Source organism: Lissotriton helveticus, chromosome 1_1, assembly GCF_964261635.1.
Source record: "Lissotriton helveticus chromosome 1_1, aLisHel1.1, whole genome shotgun sequence".
NCBI lineage: Eukaryota > Metazoa > Chordata > Amphibia > Caudata > Salamandridae > Lissotriton > Lissotriton helveticus.
Genome location: NC_136057.1, coordinates 1,061,301,313 through 1,061,326,182, shown reverse-complemented (window position 1 = coordinate 1,061,326,182; position 24,870 = coordinate 1,061,301,313). Strand labels below are relative to the sequence as shown.

The window sequence follows — 24,870 nt, the reverse complement described above, 5'->3', positions numbered from 1 at the left end:
ATAACCACATCTGAAAGGAGGGAGCCACAGTATCCTTCCAGCCTGCTGCTAGAATAATCCGGAGGATCGCCACAGACATAAAAACAAATGCTTCTTCCTCCTTATTCAGACTTAATTTGCTATCATGCCCTAAGATCATTAGGGTAGGGGATAGGATAATCTTAATACCTAGCAGCCCCTCCCTACATTTCTGGATATTAATACGAATCTCTGATAGCTTTTGGCAATAATAATACATGTGGGCAAGATCAGCTGACCCCCTCAGAGCATCTAGGACATTTGTCGTCTTCCCTCTTGCCCCAGCTGAATAGCTTAGCCGGGGTCAAATATAGGTTGAATACTGTCTTATAATGCTTGGCTCTCAAATTGGTAGAGCGGAACCATTTCCCAGCTAATTGGAGAGCCTTGTCTAGATCAACGTCTGGGTCCCCTAATTTCACCATCCAGGCTGTTTCGATTTTATCCACATCATCTTGGAGAGTTGAAATTAGGGCTTTATAGATCGGGTTAATTTTAACACCCCCACCCAATACATACTCCACCACATTGTTTTTACCCCCTGGAGTGATGGCTGGTCTGATCTTTAATAGCGTTTGGTGTATCTGCAGGAATGTAAAACCTTGCGATTCTGAGATTCCATATTTTCTCTGAATCTCATTAAAACTCAGATGTCCAGGGATGGCAAAGACAGCGAAGATAGCAGAAGATCGAAAGATGATGCATCGCGAACACTTTACTACATTGACCAGAGTCCTTAGGGGCGACACCGCCGGTGTGTGAGTAGTGTGCGACCCCACCCCCATTTGTAACTTTAAAGCTCCCGTGAGCAGTGGGCTGACGAGCCTGGGATCCCGCACCTACGCACCTGAGTGGTACTATACCTGGCAGATATTGGCAGCCATCGGCAACCCCAGTACACGGCCTATCCCTGCTGACGAGGGGTGATACCCCGAAACACGTGTCCAGGGATGGCGAAGACAGCGAAGATAGCAGAAGATCGAAAGATGATGCATCGCGAACACTTTACTACATTGACCAGAGTCCTTAGGGGCGACACCGTGGGTGTGTGAGTAGTATGCGACCCCACCCCCAATTGTATCATTAAAACTCAGCATTGTACTTCCACCAAACAGATCTCCCAATCTTCTAATTCCTTGTCCCTCCCACAATCTCCGAAGTCTATCCATACTAAAATATGGAAACAAGATAGAGTTCCAGAGTGGTGTATAATAGTTAATTTTTGGGATTTCCAGACGCTTCTGGATACATTTCCACACCCTCCTAGCGCTTTCCAATATCTTGTATCGTTTTTTGTTAAAATAACGTTTGTCCGTTTTACGCAACAAGACACCGGTAGCTTATTTGCCTAGCAGCAGCTCAAAAATGGAAGGGGGTATCTTAACCCTAAAGAAGAGTCAGACACGCTTGATATACCGTCTAATAAGATAGCCATCTGACTGAAAAGACAGCTCAACATACAAAATCTAATATTAGGAGCCGTTAACCCCCCCTTATCCGATGGGAGTGAGAGATAATTCATAGACCGTCTAATTTTCCCATATTGCCAGATGACATTAGCAAAGGCTGCCTCTATAGATTTAAGCACTTCCTCCCCAACTACCAATGGGATAGTACAAAAAAGGTACAGTATCTTGGGGAACATGGTCATCTTAATGACATAAACTCTGCCTATTGTAGATAGGTGTATACAATTGATTCTTTTTAACTCTGCCGTAATTGACTTAAGTACTGGCAAGAAATGTTCCTTGACAATTGAAGCTACCTTTGAATTGATCCTAACGCCCAAATATACTGCTGACTCCATATATCTACCATCCCTCTTTGGAATATTATTTGAACAAATTATCTGGGTTTTTGATTCATTGAGATGGTATCCTGAATATTGACTAAATTCCGAAGTAATCCCTATGAGGGCCACCATAACCTGCTCTGGGTCTGGCGTTGTTATGGCCAGATATTCTGCATATGCCAATAATTTGGTTTCAAACCCATTGCACCCCACTGGATTAATACTCTCACAGTCTAAGTTCTTTCTAACCAGATGATCGATGTACTGAGCGAAGAACATTGGTGAGCAGGGGCACCCCTGCCGGGTCCCTTGAGATATGTTGATTTCCTCAGAGGTACCACCCATTAGTTGGATTTTTGCTACTGGCTCAACATACATGGCTTTTATAGCCGTCAAAACATTAGGGCCAAAGCCCCTCTGCTCCAATATCCCAAATAAATAGCTCAAAGTGACATGATCGAAGGCCTTTTCCGGGTCCAGAAGGATCGTGGCAATCCGACCCCCACAGCAGCCTGGGCATCAAATAGCGTGATCACCCCCTCCTGATGTGATCCGTGGTGTCACGACCTGGTACAAACCTGTGCTGCCATGGGGAGACTAGACCACTAATGATCCCTCCCAGCCTCTTGGCCAAGACCTCAGCATACATTTTGGTGTCCGCATTTATGAGGGATATTGGGCGATAAGAGCCTGGTTCTTCCTTATCCTTGCCCTTCTTATGAAAGACAACAATATTGGTACTTTTCCAGGAATCAGGAACAACTCCAGAGCACATTACACCATTAAATAAATCCAACATAAGCGGAGCTAACACATCCTGCAGGCAGTTGTATGCCTCAATAGGAATGTTATCAGGCCCTGTAGCCTTCCCAGCCGCCAGATCTTGCAAACTGGTTATAGATCTAATTGGAGAACCAGATATGGAATGAGTTCTCTGATGTTACCACTCTCATTGGTAAATGCAGTTATTTGAGAATCTTGGCTCAGTCGTAGAATGACCCCCATTTATTCCCTCAGAATGTAACACACATAATTCATTGAGGTGCACTTTCTTGTAGATTAAAAGAAGCAAATATTCAAAATTGTAATTAATTTACTGAATAAAGGAAATAATTGATTCCTGATCTTTGGTTACCAATTGGGTAAGCGACAAATACATGCCCTAAAATAAGGAATAATTATTTCAATTAATAACTTAAATTTGCATTTTTCTAACCTCGCTATTTGATATGATGTCATAGCAAGGTTTGTAAATGGTCTATATTGGCATTGAGGTTTAATTAGAATGATCTCAAAAATTGACATATTTGGGTTAAAAGTAATGATTAACAGAACTTTATTTATACAGTTGTACAACAGTTTAAAAAAGTTCCAGTGCTCCAATTAATCGGTAATTATCGATGCTGCATTGTTTTTTTTGAAGAGTCTGCTATGTTAAATGAGGCTCAAATAATACATATATGAGAAAGTCAGGCAATAATTTATTTCTGCCCAGTTATCTGATACTATGTTGAAAATTGCGATTCTCCTATTAACATGACCAGAGAATCTGGATTTCATTAAAGACACGGAGGCTAACATTATGCATTAATCCTTTAATGCAACTCACAAGTAGCCGCTTACATCATAGAAAGAAAGAACTAGAATGCAGTGACAACATAACAACAATATAAGGCATGAGCAACAACAAAGCTGCCTCTTTTAAATGCCATGAAGCAAAGGAGAGAGTCGGCAAGATCAAGGTGCAACTTGGACTAGAGAGCGATGAAGAAAGAAAATTCCAAAGGAAGGAAATGTAGAGAAGTCCAGCAAGATCCGTTAGGTCAAGTTATCTGAAAAAGAAAATGAAAAATTAAAAGGCTGAAAGAAACTTTGCAAAGATAAAATGTATATTGTTAACATGAACAAGAACAAAAATCAACATCATATGAATGCAAAAAGTCAACAATATAAGAATATATAATCCGTCCAAGGGAGGGACGGGAGGGATAATGTTAGCCTCCGTGTCTTTAATGAAATCCAGATTCTCTGGTCATGGTAATAGTAGAATCGCAATTTCATTATAAGACAGGAGACTACATTATGCATGTTGGTAGCCTTAAAGAACAACGTCGGACTGTGCCCTCGGCCTGGTTGCCCCCTCGCTCCCCGCCTGCTGCCTGCCACTTACCTGCTGCCTGCTGCCGATCCATCCCGGCGCCCCAGCCGCCGCAGGGCCGCCCGCCTGATCGCCGATCCAGCCCGGCGCCCCAGCCGCCGCAGGGCCGGCCGCCTGGATTTCGCGCCGGTTTTGACGCGACCCCGCCCCCCCGCCTACCGATAGGCCCACGCGCTCCCCGCCTCCCGCCTGACCCGCCCTCCAGGATCCCTTCTTAAGGGGACCCCGACCCCACTCTTGCAGCGACCACTGTGCCCTCGGCCTGGTTGCCCCCTCGCTCCCCGCCTGCTGCCTGCCACTTACCTGCTGCCTGCTGCCGATCCATCCCGGCGCCCCAGCCGCCGCAGGGCCGCCCGCCTGATCGCCGATCCAGCCCCGCGCCCCAGCCGCCGCAGGGCCGGCCGCCTGGATTTCGCGCCGGTTTTGACGCGACCCCGCCCCCCCGCCTACCGATAGGCCCACGCGCTCCCCGCCTCCCGCCTGACCCGCCCTCCAGGATCCCTTCTTATGACGCCCCCTCAGCGACCGCGCAGCGGACGCGCGCAGCGGGAGCACCGACTGAGCGCCGAAGGTGCGCCAAAGGTAAGCCCGTCTGCGCCCGTCCGCGCCTGGCCCGCGCCCAGCGCCAGGACCCCTGGCCTCCGCAGACCCCAGCCCACCCGCCGGACGTACGACGCCGCCACCCTCATCGCACTCAACGACGGACGAGCCCCGGGATGCTACCGTGCCACCCCGAGACGCACCCACGGACCCTTCATCTGCCAGTCCTGCAAGTTCACCTGCATACGGACCTGCCTCGCACCAGCACCCGCCAAGACGAACACCAGCACCAACCACCTGAAGTGCATCCTGCTCAACACCCGCTCAGTCCACAGACACGCCATCGAACTCTGGAACCTCATCGACACCACAGCACCAGACGTTGCCTTCCTCACGGAGACCTGGATGAACGCCTCTTCAGCTCCCGACATCGCCATCGCCATCCCAGAGGGCTACAAGATCACCCGGAGGGACCGCACTGCCAACCAGATAGGAGGAGGCATCGCCATCATCCACAGGGACACCATCCGCATCACGACCAGCACAGACGACATCCTGACCACCGCCGAACACCTACACTTCCAGATCCACACCGACCCGAAGACCACCCTCAGAGGCACCCTGATCTACCGACCCCCTGGACCACGCACACGATTCAGCGAGGACATCGCCGACTTCGTCAGCCCGCATGCCCTCCCCTCCGCTGACTACATCCTCCTGGGGGACATCAACTTCCACCTGGAGAACAACAACGACCGCAACACCACCACCCTGCTGGACAACCTCGCCAACCTCGGACTCAAGCAGCTGGTGACCACCCCCACCCACCTCGCCGGACACACACTCGACGCCGTCTTCTCATCCAGCAAAGACATCACCTTCAGCCACGCCACTGGACTCCACTGGACGGACCACAGCTGCGTCCACTTCACCTTCAGAAGAACGACGACCCACCACCACCAGCAACAGGTTGCCCGAAGAAGCTGGAGCAAGATCACAGCCGACCAGCTCGCCGCTGCCCTGAGCCAGCACCCTCCCGCCAGCTCAGCGAACCCCAGCCAGGCCGCCGACAACCTCACGAAGTGGATCAGCAACTGCGCGGACGTACTCGCCCCACTGAAGACCCCGCCCAGCAGACCCGGCAGCAAGAAGGCCCCATGGTTCACCGACGAACTCAAGAGCTCCAAGAAGAACTGCCGAGCCCTCGAGAAAGCCTGGAGAAGGGAGCCAACACCGGACAACATGACCACCCTCAAGCTTGCCACCCGGAAGCACCACCAGCTGATCCGCGACACCAAGAAAACTGCATTCAAGGACCGACTGGACAACAACGCACACAACTGCAAGGAACTCTTCAACATCGTGAAAGAGCTCTCCAACCCCAACGCCGGAAACAACGACATCACCCCATCGCAAGAACTCTGCAACTCCCTCGCCTCCTACTTCCACAACAAGATCGCGGACATACACAACAGCTTCAACACCCAACCGACGAACGCCACGCCCGACTCAACCGAACCACCGCCCCCCACCACCACCCTCCGCGCCTGGACTCCTATCAGCACCGAAGACACCGTCCGCACGATGAACTCCATCCACTCCGGATCTCCGACCGACCCTTGCCCTCACCACGTCTTCAACAAGGCCGACGCTGTCATCGCACCCCACCTGCGGGACATCATCAACACCTCATTCGACACCGCCACCTTCCCTGAGAGCTGGAAGCACGCCGAACTCAGCGCTCTACTCAAGAAACCAACAGCGGACCCCACCGAACTGAAGAATTACCGCCCCATCTCGCTCCTCCCGTTTCCAGCCAAAGTCATCGAGAAGACCGTCAACAAGCAGCTGGCCGCCTTCCTTGAGACGAACGGATCCCTCGACCCCTCACAGTCTGGCTTCCGAGCCAATCACAGCACCGAGACCGCCCTCATCGCTGCCACCGATGACATCCGAACCCTGATGGATAACGGAGAAACAGCGGCGCTCATCCTCCTAGACCTCTCCGCGGCCTTCGACACCGTCTGCCAGCCCACCCTAGTGCAGCGCCTCTACGACGTCGGAATCCAGGAGAAGGCACTGGAATGGATCATCTCCTTCCTCGACGGAAGAACCCAGAGAGTCCGCCTACCTCCGTACAAATCAAAGGCCACCGAAGTCATCTGCGGCGTACCCCAAGGATCCTCGCTGAGCCCAACCCTCTTCAACGTCTACATGAGCCCCCTCGCGGCCATCGCACGCCAACACAACCTGAACATCATCTCCTACGCCGACGATACCCAGCTGATCCTCTCCCTTACCAACGACCCCGCCGCCGCCAGAGCCAACCTCCACGAAGGAATGAAAGAAGTAGCCGAGTGGATGTCGACCAGCCGCCTGAAGCTGAACTCGGACAAGACGGAAGTCCTCATCCTGGGATCCTCGCCCTCCGCCTGGGACGACTCCTGGTGGCCCCCCGCCCTGGGAACTGCACCCAAACCGACAGACCACGCACGCAACCTGGGCTTCATCCTGGACTCCTCCCTCTCCATGACCAAGCAAGTCAACGCAGTCTCCTCGTCGTGCTTCAACATCCTGCGCATGCTACGGAAAATCTTCCGGTGGATCCCCACCGAGACCAGGAAGACTGTCACCCAGGCCCTCGTCACCAGCCGACTGGACTACGGCAACGCCCTCTACGCCGGAACCACCGCCAAGCTCCAGAAGAGACTCCAACGGATCCAGAACGCCTCAGCCAGACTCATCCTCGACATCCCACGACACAGCCACATCTCCGGACACCTAAGAGACCTGCACTGGCTCCCGGTCAACAAGAGAATCACCTTCCGTCTCCTCACCCACGCACACAAAGCCCTACACGATCAAGGCCCGAGCTACCTCAACAACCGCATCAACTTCTACGCTCCCAAACGACACCTCCGATCAGCCAGTCACGCCCTCGCCGCCGTCCCCCGCATCCGAAGAACGACAACAGGAGGAAGGTCCTTCTCCTACCTGGCTGCCAAGACCTGGAACTCCCTCCCGACCGACCTGCGCCTGACCCAAGACCACCTCGCCTTCAGGAAGAAGCTCAAGACCTGGCTGTTCGGGCAGTAGCAGCACCCCCCCCTAGCGCCTTGAGACCCTTCGGGTAAGTAGAGCGCTCTATAAATGTCTATGATTGATTGATTGATTGATTGTTCAATAGGTTTACAATAATGACGAGCAAAAGTGGAGGCATTGGAACAATCAGAAGCTTTAAGGATAACATCTAACTTACCACCAGACCAAAAGGACTTGCTAGCCATAGCACCTCTGAGAGAGTGGGCTTGAAATTTAGAAAGGTCAATGCCAGGGAAGCTCATAGACAATCTAACCCATCTGGCGATAGAGCAGGAAGAGATAGGTTTAAAAGGTTTGACAAAGTATACACTTTACCCTTGATGTGTTTGTTGTTAAATACCAGAGATGTTTAAAAAAAAAACCAGATAATTCAATTTTCCTTCCCTCATAAGAAACTGGACTCCTATCCGGCGGACTGAGTGGTTTCTCATTCCAAGTCTTCTCAAACAGTTCATCTGTAATCATTGTCATACACGCCCCCGCATCAACCAATAGATTGAGGGATTATTATCCACTAAGATCTCAACCACTGGATCAACACAATCTTCAAAGTCATCTTTGACAACAACCACTAGATCAGATAAAGAGCTAACAACCTCACATTCACCCTCAACTAACTTTTCCTCTTCATCATAAACCACACTCACACTTCCTTTGTAGTTGCACACTTTTGCAAAATGACCCTGTTTTCCACACTTGTGACATAATGCAGCCTTAGCTGGACATATTTTAGAATTAGGAAAATGAGCTGAAAAACCACATTTACCACACACATTTTTTGAAACAAAATTATTTCTTTCAAATTTGTTAGACACATATTTTGAAACTTTAGATTCATTAAGAGGCTTAAACGATGGAGCTTGAACTTTTACATTTTTCTCTTCAACCTCTTAAACAGCTCCAACAAGATTCTTATCGGGTTTTAACTCCTTCTTTGACTTTTGAGACAATTCAATACTCTTAACTATAGAAATTGTCTCTTCTAATGAAGGATTGTTAGGAGTAAGCAACTTCTCTTGCACTTTTCCATCATAAGTATGAACAACAATTTGGTTGCGAATGAGTTGCGATGTAAAATACAGAAGCAAGTATACGAAGTGCTGCAACATAAGCAACTATCCTCTCATCCTTTTCTTGTTCCCTGGTAAAAAACGTATGTCTAGCTACCACTAAGCTGCTTTCTACATCAAATTGTTTTGTAACATTTTAACAGTTTGTTGATATTCATCTATTTCATCCTCATCCTCACCTACTTCAAAAGGAGGAAGATGTTCTAAAACTGCCTGCCCCTCAAACCCTAAATTATGTTCTAATATAAACCGTTTCCTCTGAGCACTAAACCTACTCCCTCCCATTGCTACTAAATATTTTTCAAAAGCCCTAAACCACACTTTCCACCTGGCAGGTGGATCACCTGTAAGCTGCAAAAATGAGGGAGGAGCTTGTACATTCTGCAATTTAAATATATATTCATAATACATATTCTACTTTAAACTAACCCTGCTGCACTGTAAATGAAAGAGGTTAGATATAAACAAAATATCAATATATCATCATGTACAGTATAACAATATACAAATACTTTTTATATTATGTTACTAGTTGATTATTATAAACAAGTATGCACTACAATCAATTTAAAATGTTTGAAATAGTTCCTTCTCCTTAGTGTCAACTCCCTAAATTCTTTTTTTTTAAATAACTGTCACTAACATTTTGACATGTGTGTGAACCTTTGACTCAATTTAAAGCTTGTCCATAGAATGTATATTCCTTGACTTCCGGCGTAAACAACCTAAGCGTGATAATTTATTTCTTGAAACTCTTTACTATATTTTCCTTGCCTTTAATGTGAAGAAAATGAATGCCGGAATCATCGAAAACGTCCGTGAAGGCACCGCAGATGCAATGATGAAATGTGTTAATTACCGTAACTGACATACAGCGCAGATAAAAGCAACTACGCAAATGCCAGAATCACCAAGACAACCTCTTGCGTAGACACCACAGATAGGATAATGTGACTGACGCCTTACATAGAGCCAACTTTCAACATAAGCGCCGTAACAGTCAGAAACTGCACTGTCAAAATTGACCTCCGACCTTCAGCGCAGACGTAGGCGTTGCATTCTTCGTACATAGGAAGAATTCACAACAGGAGCAGCGTTCTCTCAGTTGACGTGGTGAAGATTCTGAAGTGACGACATGCACGATCACCAACACTTCAGAGAATTCGATTACGTCACCATTCACTCGCTGACTACGGAGCACACAACTTCAGCCGACTACATCGACCGACGATAACGACGATAGGGTGAGTCACATTCAAGTCCAATTCTGTTGAATTACAGAGCTCACAAGGGGAAACTGATACATCCAACAATGAATTCACGTGACACCAATACCGCCTCAGAGAACCGCTCCACTAAATATACTTCTTACTAACTGAAGCAGAGTTCTTTCTTCTTTTTAGAAATCAGAGATAAATCAGCAAAATCTCTGTATCTAGACTGCGTTTCCAAATGCTTCTTCTTCACGAATACGCTGATCTCCACAATCCCATCAGCATATTTTTTTTTAATTTTGTGCCAACGATAACCTTCTAACCTTTAATCTTCCATACTTCATGTAAATACGTTCAATGGCACCACAGAAGCAGTTGCACACGTGGGAAGATAGACTAACGATCCCATCCTCGTCGCCAATTTGGAGTAATCTCTAGGCAGACAATAAAGTAGAGACACATGTACTTTAATGACCGTTAGCCTCAGCAGCTCCCAGGAAACTGTGTCTTGGCGATTTTCTTGTTGGGAAGAAGAAGGAGGCATTTTGAAGTGTCTATGGTGAAACCAAGGAATTCTAGAGATTTTGAGGGGGTAAGGATGGACTTTTTCCGATTTACAAAGAAACCGAGATGCTCTATAAGATTCTTGGTGGTCTTGAGATCTTCCAAGAGTTGAGAGTGTAGTTGGGACATGATGAGGATATCGCCTAGATAGATAATCAGGCGACTCCCTTTTCCTCTCAAGAGAGAGACGATTGTTCTCATGATCTTGGTGAAACACCAAGGGGCAGATGATAGTCACAAAGGGAGGGCTTGAAACTGAAAGAGGTGATTGTCCCAGATGAATTGAAGGAAGGGTTGGTGTTCTTCTGCCATAGGAATGGTAAAATAGGCATCCTTTAGATCTAATTTGACTAGCCAGTCCCCTTGAAGAAGAAGGTCTCTGAGGAGGTGAATGCCCTCCATTTTGAAGTGTCTGTACACTAGGTACTTGTTTACTTCTCGTCGGTTTATAACTGGTCTCAACCCATTTTCCTTCTTTTGGACCAAGAAGAGTGTGCTGATCAATTTCTTTTGAGAAAAGGAACTTCAACAATAGCGCCTTTTTGGAGCATAGAAGAGATTTCTTCCTTGACAATCTCTTGATGTTCTATTGGAAGAACCAAAGGATTGGGTGTATGTGTTTGGCATGGAAGTTCTACAAAATCTATTTTGAATCCCTGAACTGTGTCGAGAACCCACGGGTCTTGAGTCAGAGATTTTCAAGCATGGTAGAAGTGTTTGAGTCTTCCCCCGACCCTGGGAAGTGGAGAGGAGAGAGAAGGACTTACTTGGAGGGTTGCTGTTGGGAGTTCCTCGGGAGGAGAAACCACTGTTGCGCAAACCTCTTCCTCTCTGGGGGTAAAATTGCCAGTAGGAAGGGTAAAAACCTCTTCCCGCAACTTCTCTGCCTCTTGTGGATGAGAAGGGCCGGTAATTTCCATGGCCAGAAGAACGGCTCCTTCTTCCGGCCTGTCCAAAAAGTTACTATTGAAGACACGCCTCATATTATTCTGGGCCTTGTCTAGGGCAGTGAAAGTGGAAACATACTTCCCTATAGTTTTAATCATGTCCTCACCGAAGAGGAGGCCTCTGGGCTTTTTTGAAGGTTCCTTTTCGGCCAGGTCACCCAGTTTTGGATTAATTTTATTGAGGATGGTCTTCCTCCTTTCAATGTTGAGACCTGAATTAGCATTGCCAAGCAAGACGATTGCCCTTTGGTTCCAGCCTCCAACCAGGTTAGTGTAAAGGGGTGAATTGGAGATATAAGATTCTTCGGCTAAGTCAAGAATCTTAGTAAGGGGGCCGAGAACATCAAGAAGATGGTCTTGGCAGCTTTTCAGAGCTCTCTTAAGGCCTTTCCTGTGGTCCTTACCCAATTTAAAGAGAAATTTAATACGGTCAGGATCGAGATTAGGGGTCTGACAGACCTGTCTTCGATGCAGGGTCTCAGGCATTCATATCTCAGGGTATTACGTGTCTCTCTCTCAAGCGAATTTCTTCGCCATCTGGTAATGAATTTAGAGACATGATCCTGGGGAAACTATTTGGAACTATTGGGGTGGGAGATGTTGAGGGGAGAAAACATTTCGCCACTCAAGGGATCAAAAATGGCGTCTTTAGCAGAGGGGGAAGAGTCAACCTCAGACTGAATATTAAAATCCAGATCATTGAGATCTTGATCGTCCAAGTCAAGGATAAACTCATCATAGGGGTTGTCGAAGACTTCATCTTCGTCTGATTCGGTACCTGCATCATCACGTGTACCATTAAAATTTGTGTCACTAGGGACACCCGTCATGTTTGTGCCGCTAGGAACACCCATCCTATTTGTGTCGTGAGGGACACGTGTATCTTTTGTGGCACGGGGCCTCCTAACAAGTGTGAGGTGCTAGGACCTCCCAGGTAAAGTGTTGGTACCACGACCTCTAATAGTGCCTTCACAATATTTCAGTTTTTTACTGCTCTTGGAGTATACAGTTTCAGGATCACGAGGAGGGTCGTCATCATGTTCTTGTAAGAAGGGTCGCTTGGATGACATGACCTCCTAGAGCGTGTTCATCATGCAGGACCTCATCTCCCTTTGTAAGAAAATGTTAAAGGAGTCATTAGTATGGTATGGGGAACTAGCGATAGCATCGTCTGATTCCATGTCAGACATGACAGGTAAGTATAACTAGAATAGCTTAAAATTATTAAACAAATTAATTTATAAAATGCTCTTTTAAAAAAATATATTTTTTATGTATTTAGCTGAATAATTTATTACCAACTTAATTAAATAAACTTCTTATATTTGTAAATAATATGCAGGAAATTATTTTAAGAAAGAGGAAGAAAAGGAGGGTAGTTCCGTTCCTGGCATGCTGTCAGATTTAATACTTTTTTTTAATGTATATAGCAGACTAAACCAGGCGGAATTGATTTTGGGGGCAGAAAGGCCAAAACGCTAGAAAGGCGAAGGAAAAGGCAATCAAGGCAACAGCTGATCGAGTCTCTGGCAGCGGCTGGCAAGTGCGATGTAACTGACGCGCTCGAGCCAGCCGCTGCCGGGGGATTAGAGGAATGACCCTCAGCAGGCTGGGCACGCTGCGCGGCCGCAGCATAGGTCCATTACTCTCCAAAGCTGGAGGATGCGCTCGTGTGGGAAAGAAGCGAGTGCGTCTGAAGAGCTTAAAATTAAACAAAAGCGAAGCGTTAAAGGTAAACTTAATTGGGTAAATTTAATTGCGTGGCACGCCCGAAACAAAGGCTCTGGTGACAAGGGGAGGCAAGGTGGGGGGGGCGGGTAATCGACGACTGTAAATTGGAAGTCGATGGGAGGGAGGCAGGAGGGAAAAGGATCAGGGAAACGACCAGCACTTGAAAAATCAAAGGGAAAGAGGCAGTAGTCAACAACAAAACCAAATAAAACAGCTACAGTTAAATCACGAGATCAATCAGAATACACACCGTAAAAAACATAAAGGCAATGAATATAGTGTATTAAAACAAAGGCAGGCAATGAATAAAGAAGTAGAGAAGCATTGAATGGGAAATATATAAAGAGCAAGTAAGAGCAACTTATCTGCTTGCGAGCCGCATTTAAAAGAGGCAGCTCTTTTGTTGCTCACGCCTTATATTGTTGTTATGTTGTCACTGCATTCTAGTTCTTTCTTTCTATGATGTAAGCGGCTGCTTGTGAGTTACATTAAAGGATTAATGCATAATGTTAGCCTCCTGTCTTGTAATGAAATTATCATAATTGGGTAACTGTGAGAAGGCTGTTTTTTTTAATTTATAACATTTATCCTCTCACTAATTTTTGGGTTAATGGCTGATTATCATGTGTTCAAATAATAATTTGCCCTATTGTCTTGTGAATGGTTTATTACCTGTCTTGCAGTGGATATATAAAACAAAATCAAGATGTGTCTTGTTGCACATGTTGGCCTGTGAACTGTAATTTACCTCCCTTCCTAGTATTTTATGAATGTATCAAATGATAAAAGCATTATTTTGACAATGTAAGGAATCTGAAGCCTCCAATCGCTCTTTATATAACCTGTGAGGGGTGTTTCCCATGAATCCCATGGGATACGTTGGTGAGATAGGGGGTTGACAGCGCTGAAACAGCTGTGTTCAAAAAACATCAGGAGACATGGGTCATCTTTACCAATCGTCAAAAGGTCACTATCCATATTTTGTAAGTTTGTTGTCTCTGTGATATGAAGCTGCATTGATAGCCATACAGGAGGTGGTTGGTGTTGATGTGAGTTGAGAATTAAATCCTTTTAAAATAATTTTACTGATTATGTGTGGATGAGTGATTGACCAGCAGGAGTAAAGGTTTCCAGGGTTTAGTTGGGTTTCTTGGAGAGCAGGGGGATCCTGCTTGTCTTGAGAGCCTCACAGGAGATGCTTTGAGTGAGGGAACTGTAAACAGTGGTGAGTTGGGGTGAAAGAGGTTCCCCAAGTGGGATTTTGTGAAGGATGAGAATAAGACATAATTTTCAAAGGTAGGCTGCTTTGATGGAGTTGAGGATGCTAGTAAGGTCTTTGAGAGACAGGGGTGTGCTGGATGGCCATTGTCAGATGCAGCAGGGAATAGTGGGTATCATAGAAGAAGCAGATTTAGCGTTTTGGAAATGCTTGTGGTTTTTCTGTATTTTGTCATTGAAAATGATTGATGGCATTGCACTTGTTCACAGTACATGAGAGAGAAGACTCAGGCAGGGAGTTGATGGAGAGCTTGATTGTTTTGAAAAGGGTCCTGGTTCTATTCAAATCTTCATTGATTGTGTTGCCGTAGTTCTTGGCTTTGGATGATGTGATGAGCTGTCTTTGTGATACGTGGATGATGTCACTGCAGTTCTTTTTTTAAGAAAGGTTATTTCCTGTCATGGATGTGGAATTTGCTGTCAGCAAGGTCTTTGGTCTACCAGGGTGCTGAAGGTTTTGGATTGCACATTCGTATTTTGCTTGGAACATAGGTGTTAACATGGTTTTCCAGAAATGCATTGAAGTTATTTAGAAGGGCGTTCACAGAAGACATGGAGGTGGCAACAAAAGGGATGACTTCAGGCTTTAGGTAGTATATGGAAAACTTTTTGAAAGCTATTTATACACATGTTTGAACGTACTAAATGTGTTTATACTTTTTCATTTATTTGTCAGGTTTAAAGAACTGTTTCAAGTGCCCAGAAGATTACTGGTCCAATCCTCAGCAAGATAAATGCATTAAAAAACATCTAGAATATCTCAGGTTTGATGAGGCACTTGGTACCGGATTAGCTGCCATAGCCACAGTCTTAACTCTGATCACAGCCTCAGTGCTCATTATATTCCTCAGGCACAAAGAGACGCCAATTGTCCGTGCCAACAACCGAACCATCAGCTACCTCACTCTTTTTTCCCTCATCCTCTGCTTCCTCTGTTCCTTTCTATTCATTGGAAAACCCGAAAGGAGGAACTGCATGCTTCGCCAAATGGTTTTTGGCATTGTTTTTTCTCTCTGTGTGTCTTGCATTCTTTCCAAAACTACAATTGTTGTCCTCGCTTTTAAAGCCAGAGAGCCTAACAGCTGGTACAGGAGTTGGCTGCCAGTAAAAATTCCTTCTTCAATAATCTTCATTTGCATTTTCCTACAGGTGATAGTGTGTGCGACATGGTTACTGATCTCACCTCCTTTCCTGGAATGTAATATGAAAGACTCTGTGGATAAGATCTTGCTGCAATGTAACGAAAACTCTGAGACAGCATTCTATTGCATGCTGGGACTCCTCAGTCTCTTGGCCTGTCTCAGTTTTGCTGTGGCATTTAAGGCAAGGAAACTGCCTGATCGATTCAATGAGACCAAATGGATCACGTTCAGCATGATGATCTTCCTCAGTGTCTGGCTATCCTTCCTCCCAGCGTACCTCAGCACAAAGGGGAAGTACATGGTGGCTGTGGAAATCTTTGCTATTCTCTCTTCAAGTGCTGGGGTACTTGTCTGTATATTTTTCCCCAAATGTCACATCATACTTTTGAACCCAAAGTTGAACAACACACAAAAGTCACGGGTAAAAAAATAAATTAATAAGCAAAAATGTAAATGAAAAGTTGCTATTAAATCCCTTACATCCAATAAATACTGCTATTAACCAGTTAATCTAGAAATATGTGATTGCTTTGGTCAAAATTGTAGTAAGGCAGCATTGCTCAACAAACGATTGAATGCTTTTGTTGTTGGTTGTGCTAAAAAGCATTTGATAGTTTGGATGATGTGATGGGTCGTCTATGTTCTTCTTGAATAATATGTCACATTAAAGCCTCAAAGTTTTACGGCATTGTGGAGTTTTGTGTGCTATTCTTTCAAATCACATCTTTAAGAATTTATCTGAGACACAGAGGGGGTTATGTACAAGGAAGTGGCGGAGACAGGCGTTAGCCTTCCTGGCCTAACGATCTCTCCGCCACTTATGACACGCAAGGCGATACCATATTTACAAGAATGCAATGCAGCCTTGCATTTCCCCATGTGAAGGCACTAAGTTGCTAAACCATAGTGCAAGGGTGTCTGCGTGTAGGGGGGGATTGTTTAAGTGTAGGAAGGTATCCCATCCTGCACAAAAACAATCCTAAAATGCCATTTTGTCCCTATCATGTGTGTGCTTCGTGCAGCACACATGAAAGTGACAACATTTCTTTTTTTTTTTAAAGGATTGTTAATGTACAGGAAGGGACACTTTTCTGTACATAAACAATCCATGGCATTTTGCTTTTTCCATGTGTGCTGCACAAGGCAGCACACGTGGAAAAAGCAAAAACGAGGAGAGATATTGCATTCCTCCTCGTTTTGCCAACTTAAGACCAGGTTTTACCTGGTCTTTATTTTGAAACTCTGCCTCCTATGTACGGCACCCTTGTAAATAGGGGTCAGCATCAAAATCAATGGGTGTTGCTGTGGAACACCCGCATAACATACACTGCCCACCCCTTTCACGCTAAGCATAGCGTAAAAGGGGGCCTTATTTACAAGCCGCGTTAAGCAACATGAAGTGGCTTAACGCTGCCATGTAAATAAGGCGAAGCCGCTATCACCACCACAACGTCGGTAAAAGTCAAGTTGTGGTGGCTATATGGGCTTGTACATATGCCCCAGGGTTGTGTTGAGGTTCCTGATGGTATTATTGAAAGAACATACATACATTCAAAACTCTTGGCACACATCTGGCGACCACATGTGTTAGAGTGACGTCTTTTGAAATGAAAAGACATGAATCTGTAATACTACAGTCGTCTGTGTTATTATTTTTGAATACCATGAATGAAACAATTAATGATCTATGTCTTCCTTAGGCTTGCTTCTAGAGGCTACTATAGAAGCATGAGAAGCTACAGATTAAATCAACTGTATAGTTAAAAAAATGCACAGGGATATTCTCCACCATCTTATATGCCGTATTCCTAGCCATCGTCCATTTATATTCTTTACCGTTCATGACTCACTTGCATCCATTTCTTTCTGATTTACCACTCTGTTTATTCGTTTAACCTCCAAGGTATCTTTAATAAATATAGCCTCCTTCTTACTAGCACCCCCATTATTTACCCACCATGGTACCCAAATAAACTCCTAAAGCCTACCTACGCAACTAGCCCAGGAACAAATATACTCCTAAGCAAGAAAGAAACAGAGGTGTGTGTACAAATCCCTAGGGTTTTTTTTGGCCTCTTGATTCTCCACTACCCACTCCAGCATACTTTGAAGGATTATGAGATATTGTATAGCTGAGATCCTTGTGCGTGTTTGGCAAACAGGTGTGCGGAGGTATTGGAATGGTTGAGAAAAAGTTCTAAGCAATGCAGAGGGAGAGAATTCCAGATTCTTGGATCCTCAGCTGACAATGCTCGAGATTTCTTGTGAAAGGAATGTTGACGCTGCAAATGTCTTTTCTGCAGGTTTCAAGAGGGTGGCCTATGGCAACATTTAATAATTCTCACACCTGCTTTTCTTCTTTAAATACGTATATATGCGAATAGTGTGAACATATATAATAACAGTCACCAATATTTTAATTAATTGACATTTGCTATATTCAATGCTGAGAGCTCCTAGGATGCAGGATATTTCCATGCAATATTACAGTGTTTTAGCTTTATAAATGAAATTATACAGTGCTTAAGTAAAAAAAAGCTTTCCACAATTATTCACCCACTTGGATTTTGAGGTGGTGGAAAGGGCAATTTTTTAAACCCTTCCTATTACAGGTTGAGGGGATTGAATCTGCTCTTTCAGATTTTGAAAATCCTGAGTGAGATTTTGCTGTAAATGATGGGGGCGGGGGTTGGGGTCATTGTCGGTCTGCTCCACATATATTGAGCAGACCATTTTGAGCTTTATTCTGGCTTTCAAAGAGAGTTGGAACAAATGCTTAGCATGTGATGTACCATGTTTCTCTTTTTAGGGCCTGGCTAGTCCAGAGGCCATGTTTCAGTCTTTGAACAGTCTCCATAGTTTTTTTTAGAGGCCTCTAAGGATGTTATTTGTATAATCAATGTAACCTTGTTCAGATGGACCTCATAACCAACAAGAATGTCTGAAAGGAAATATATAGCATGCATTATCTAAATTATGTCGTCTGAAGAAAACATTTTATTATGAAGATGTTACCAGTTACTTCAATTATTCCAACTATTCCACTACTACTATTGCTACTTGAAATTCCTACAAGAAGTGGAAAAACAAACTTATAAAACAAACAGCTGTACACTATCATAATTGTGCATTTTGGTTAGCTCCTAGCTGGTTGATATCTGCCCGGAGATTCATAGCAAGTACTTGAGATCATAATTTCCTCTAAACTGCACACTTGAGCGGGCGTGCACACTTACATTTCTATCCCTGCAGAGACCTACAAACACGGCGCACCACAAAGGATTCCTCTGCACTTGTAAAGTGCCTAATTCGAGCCTTTGAAATGCGGCCGTAGTGATTAAGCAGCACTGCTAAATGTATCTTTAAAGGCGTGTTTTTCTGTCTTTAAAAATGTTTATCGAGGAAGTTTAAATATCTTCAGTGAAGGGCAGTCCAGAAGCAGCAGGAGAGTAATCACAGAGCCTTCACTGCAGCCCAACAGTCCAATCTGAAGCATACATTGGGAATTGTGGCAGTTCTCAAACATTATCATACTCTGGTATTTGGGGCACACATTCTCAGGTGTCAGCCACCAGTAACATTCCAGAGGCTGAAACTTCATAACTAAATGAGAGCCATCAGTTTTGGACGCTGATAGTTTTAAAACTCACTATCTGACAGGACTGTGTATTTTCACTGCTTAAACCTCTCTTGTTTTAAAGGGCGACATGGATAGAAATTGTGTACAGGTACAATGTATGCAAGGTACCATCTGGTAGCTCCTAAATTAATAACTTAACTTATTATCTGTCTGTGTTAGAAACAATCTTTTTTTGCTAAACTCTGCAGATTATGCAGCAGATGATGGATTATGTAGCAAAATCAGAAAATAAATAAATATGCCGAAAATGCTGCAACCGTAAAATGTGCTAATTCCAGTGGCTCTGCTTATAGTCTACCAATGCTTAGGAAAACTCCAAGTACCAGAATCCTTTGCAGTGGTCTTTTTTATTTTTAAAGAAATTGACTACTGTCAGAAACAATCAGATGTTTTAGTCACATTTGTAATTCTATAACTTTCTGCACACTAGTTATAAGGTTTTGCGCACTGTATCAGTTATGGTGTGAAGCCACATGAAATTAATACAGACCTGATTCATTCACTGGGAAAGGTTATGCTCGATGCCATACGTCTGATCTGTTTATTATAAAAAGATATGACAAAGGCAGTAGGCCTCACATGGTTATTGAGAAACCCTTTGTTAGAATCAATAGGCCTATACTGGGGATTGTTATAGTACTTACATTTCACAGAATATTGTAGTATGCAAGGGTTTTGGTATTGGCAACTTACTTAAATAAGCTATGGGCATAGAAGATTTACACCAAAATAATCATTATTAGGCCTTCTTAGGGTGGATTTTTTTATCTTCTAGACAACTTTAATTTTGTATATATTTGCAGATTTACCAATGGTTGACTTGTAGTAAAGGTTATGCACAGTACAGTTACTCTGCCTCTATTAAAACGATGAGCCAATGACAAATGCTATGGACCTGATTGGTTTATTGGGAAAATTAATTTCATATGCCATCGGTGTGGTCTATCTCTTATGAAAAGTTCTGACCCAGGCTGTAGGCCTGATTTATTTATTATAAAACACACCTGTTAAAGGCAATAGGCCTTTAAGAGTGGATTGATATTGAACCCTGTTAAAACCCACAGAAGTAATTTACATTACACATATTAATTTTTAGGCAAGACTTTGTGTTTATTACCCTTTGGACAACACTTAGAGGTACACGACTTGCACTGCAGTAATTCTTTCTAGAATCTCTTTAGAAAGTTTAACAGGCTTAGTTGTCTGTCAGGATCTTGTAATAAAAAAACATATATACCACTTCAGTCATTGACTCTCTTGCCCTGTGAGTTTCATATGTCTGACCACATGTGCACAGCCACCTGAAAATTAGTGCATTTCAGTGCCAAGGCTGGTGGGCCAGTCCTTTCGTTTCCCATGTTCTGATTACATGACCCTTTCATTTACTTCCCTCTTCTCTTTTGTTTCAAAATTGAAGCTGCTTGCTTGCTGTTCAGTGTAGGGCTCTGCAACATGTACATCCACTGCATCTAAACCAGCTGACACCAATGGAATAATAATGTCCATAGGGTTTCATTACTTTTAATGTTTCAAAATTGTCAACATGTTGGTTCTAAACATGGCAATGAGATGCAACTATGTAATAATACACTCTGTACAGTACCATTGCAAGATGACCATCTGTTTAATTTTGTTACTGCAAGTATGTTTTATCATTTTAAGGCGATATTACATTTTCTTTTTTCTGGTTTTATTCATTTCACTTTTTTGATTATGTTGCTGAGTTTGCGCATGTACTTTATTGTGGTTATGTAAATGAGTGAATATAAGAGCTACTCAGTGATGAATAGAGGCATGAATGCAAGGATGTGTAACAGAATGCATGTAAGATAACTTATTCTGTGCCTAAACACATCAATGTCGAAGGAGGCCCTTTATATATAAGCCAGTCCTATTGCCAGTGCTTATTAACCTTCCGGCGGTAGCTATTCGATTTTCCTACTTGCACATCTCATCACTCGATTGCACACACAAGATAGAAACGTGTGCACACAAACATTCTGTTGCCGCACATGAGGAAGAATAATTCAAGAGAACATTGCTTGAGACATGCCTTATTAATGCATCAACCTACATATTGCTACACCTTCTTCTCCTAAGATCTACCTCTGATAATAACAAACGTTTAGTAAAACGAAGCAAGAGAAGTGAAAATTAAAATGAAATGTCCAAACATCAACTTATTCAGAGAACCTCACTACCCAGAAGAGCACACATATATAACTTTTATGTATGAGAACTACCTGCATATAGCTTACAGTACTCTAAAAAAAAATCCCTTTTATATCTACCAAAATGTTACTATCCAAAACTAAGGAGGTATTGAGCAGGTGAAGAAATGGCTAGAATGGGGAAATGGATGTTGAAAGAGAATGCTGGTCATAGGTAGGGATTGTTCTTATTTAGAACTTTTAGTACTTCAATGTATATATTGTGCTACAAACAACCCTAACTTACCCTCACATTATAGATGGTTTCATATCTGCATCAACTCCTGAATTCTCATTTAAATGTGTCTCCTCTATCAGTAAAGTTTAAATTCAGCAGCTCCTAATCCAGCAGCTCCTATTCCAGCAACATGGGTTACTTTCATTCAAAAAGCTTTATTGGAGAGTTATACTCATAAAAGCACAAACATACATATAAAATATATCATTAAAAATTGTTTCCTCATTAATACAATACATTTAAAACAAATTGTGCAGACATAGACAATTAATCAGAGAATCTTTGATACATGATTGCACAGAAGCCAGAAGGGATACCCCAATCAATTTACTCTAGAGAAGAGCCCTCCGTCTAATAGACCATGCCCACCCCAGGTACTTGGCTGTTGCTAGGACTACAGGCATATAGGTGGAAGTGCAAATTATTCGTAAGGCCTCGACACTCCTGAATGTCCCTAGGTTTCTACAAACAGAGACTAACCAGACTTTTCTCAGGGTAGCATAAGCTTTGCACAAAAATAGAAAGTGGCCTATACTTTCATTTGGTACACCACAAGCTGGACAGCATGAGGTGGAGGAACTCCTCCACCTACCTGTCAGTGATCTCAATGGAAGAGCACCTGATCTTAGCTGGAAGAAAAGCTTCCTATCCCCAGGATTGGTGATGCTGTCCCAATAAGGTTCCAGGACTGGATACAGTTTAACTACCACAAAACGCCCCGTCATGGAGTCGGATTTAGTTTTTTTCCAGACTCTTTCAGCTACCCAATCCCAGTATAGATCTTTAATCGTATTTTTACTTGGGAAGGGTTCCCTGGTTGGATTGTCCCATAAATTTGAGAGGCCAAGATCGCGTAGGGCAGTCCTGAGGTTTTTTAGCCAAGCTATCTTATGAAAGTTATCAGCATTAATTATGGCCAAAAACCCCTCTGCTTAGTGCCGGATCTCCGGGGTAGTCCAGAGGTGTCTCCAATAGAGAATCGGGTGCAACCTCGCTAGGTCGCTAACTGATCTTCTCCCTAGATCAAGACCAAGGGGAATTAGTGGGGTGCTCTGCGGGAGTCCTGTGATTCCCCTAAGAAACCTGTTCTCAGATGTCTGCAGGGGGAGGAGCTTCCCAAAACCCCACAGCTCTGCCCCATAGAGAGCAGACCCAAGAGCCTTGGCGTCATATACTGCCAAAATGGGTTTTATTGGTTTAGACTTGGATTTTTTGTGTTCCACCCGAAGTGCCCCCTATCTGTTGGTGCCTCAAGACCGCCATTTCTATGTGCTGCGACCATCTCGAGTCGTTTGTTATCTGTATCCCAAGATAGGTAAATACAGTAACCACCTCTAGCTGACAGTTGTTCAGAAATATTTTTGGGCGGGGTCTGCGTTTTGATGCGAAGGCCATCAGCTTGGTCTTACCCACGTTGACTTCCAGGCCATGCTCCCCGCAAAAAAAAGTCACAAATATTCAAAGCTCGCTGCAGGCCGCCAGGAGTTTTGGATAAGATTAGCGTATCATCGGTGAACATCAGGATCGGAACCCTGAGGCCCGCCAATGAAGGCGCATCTACACTGGCGTCCAGCATTCGAGCCACTATCCCATTGATGAATAAAGAGAAAAGCAGGGGAGCCATTGCGCACCCCTGGCGCACTCCTCGTTCAACCGGGAAGTCAACAGAGGATTCACCATTCATGCCCCATTGGATTTTGACGAAGTTGCACTCATGCAACCTCATTATCAGGGTAAGTAGCTCTGCCGGAAGACCCATTTCGCTCAGAACTGCCCAGAGCTTTCTCCTTGGGACCAGGTCTAAGGCAGCCCGCAGGTCAACAAAAGCAACATACAGGCTGCCTTCGCCAAGCACCACCGTCCCCCACTGTAGCAGAGCAAAGCGAAACACCTGGTCAACTGTACTAGTAGCCCGCCGAAAACCAGCCTGGTAAGGGGACAGGGCATTGTTCTCGTCAACCCAATCCATCAATTTGTTGACCACCATCCTCCCTACCACTTTTTGGACAGTGGCGATCAAGCTTATCGGCCTATAGTTAACCGGAAGAGACCGGTCCCCTTTTTTATATATCGGTATAATTGTCGCTCCCTTCCATAATTCCGGGACAGCCATTCCCTTCACAATGGCATTTCCCAAAAGGAATATATATCTAGCCCACCTCGCCTTAACATTAGTGAAAACATCAGATGGTACACCATCTAGACCCGGGGCCCTTCCCCCGGGGACAGTGCATAGAGCGTCTTCAGTTTCTTTAAGGGTGAATAAATTCCCAGTGGAATATACAGCTAAGGATCTATGACGTTACAACGCACACTTTTACAACGCATACCTTTACAACGCATTTTTTACACCGCAACATCCATTACAACGCACATTTTTACAACGCATACCATTACAACGAATTCTTAAAAAATACCTTTACAACGCATTCCACTACAACGCATACTACATTTACAATGCATACCATTACAACGCATTACATTATATTACAATTAAGGTAAGTGTTGGATAGTGTAGGGGTTAAAATTACTATTCTAACTCCAGGGGGTGCAACAGTAGGGAAAATATTGGATAGTGTAGGGGTTAAAATTACTATTCTAACTCCAGGGGGTGCAACAGTAGGGTAAGTATTGGATGGTAAGTTTTGCGTTGTAATGGTATGCGTTGTGATGATTGCGTTGTAATGGTATGCGTTGTAGTGGTATGCGTTGTAGTGTCATGCGTTGTAATGACTGCGTTGCAAATGTATGCGTTGTAATGGATGTTGCGTTGTAAATGTTTCGTTGTAATGGTAGTGCGTTGTAAAAGTTGCGTTGTAAACGTGCATCCCCTACAGCTAAGATTGCTTTCACGTCCATGTACTGTGCAGTCTCAGCATATTGGGGTTTAAAATGATCTACCCGGGCACCATCAGGAATGTTGTTGTCGGGTTTGTCTGGAATTCCACCTCTACCCCACTTAACAATATTCCAGAATAACCTAGAGTCCTTAGCCCCCGAGGCCTCCTTTAATTCGGCCCAATACTGTTCATCCCATATTTTTTTAGCTAGGGATAGGCAGGCCTTGTAATGCTTCCTGGCGCCACTAATCGCTACCCTATCCCTATTCCGAATTGCTCTTCCCAGACTTAACCTGGCTTCCCTACACTGGTGATTGTACCACTTGGCTAGTTTAGGTGGTTGTTTGCTGTTTGACTTGCGGGGCCTCAGGAAGTGCGGTTTTAAA

General features: G+C 44.3%; 1 protein-coding gene across 1 annotated transcript in view; it reads left to right on the top strand.

Moving 5' to 3' along the window:
* The window catches only part of LOC144763427 (extracellular calcium-sensing receptor-like), an 87,635-nt gene extending 71,646 nt beyond the window's left edge, over window positions 1-15,989 (top strand). Inside the window, exon 6 of the mRNA XM_078649015.1 lies at window positions 15,091-15,989. Within this exon, the coding sequence (XP_078505141.1) occupies window positions 15,091-15,989 (899 nt within the window). The remainder of the gene's footprint in view (window positions 1-15,090) is intronic.
* The last annotated feature ends 8,881 nt before the right edge of the window (window positions 15,990-24,870 follow it).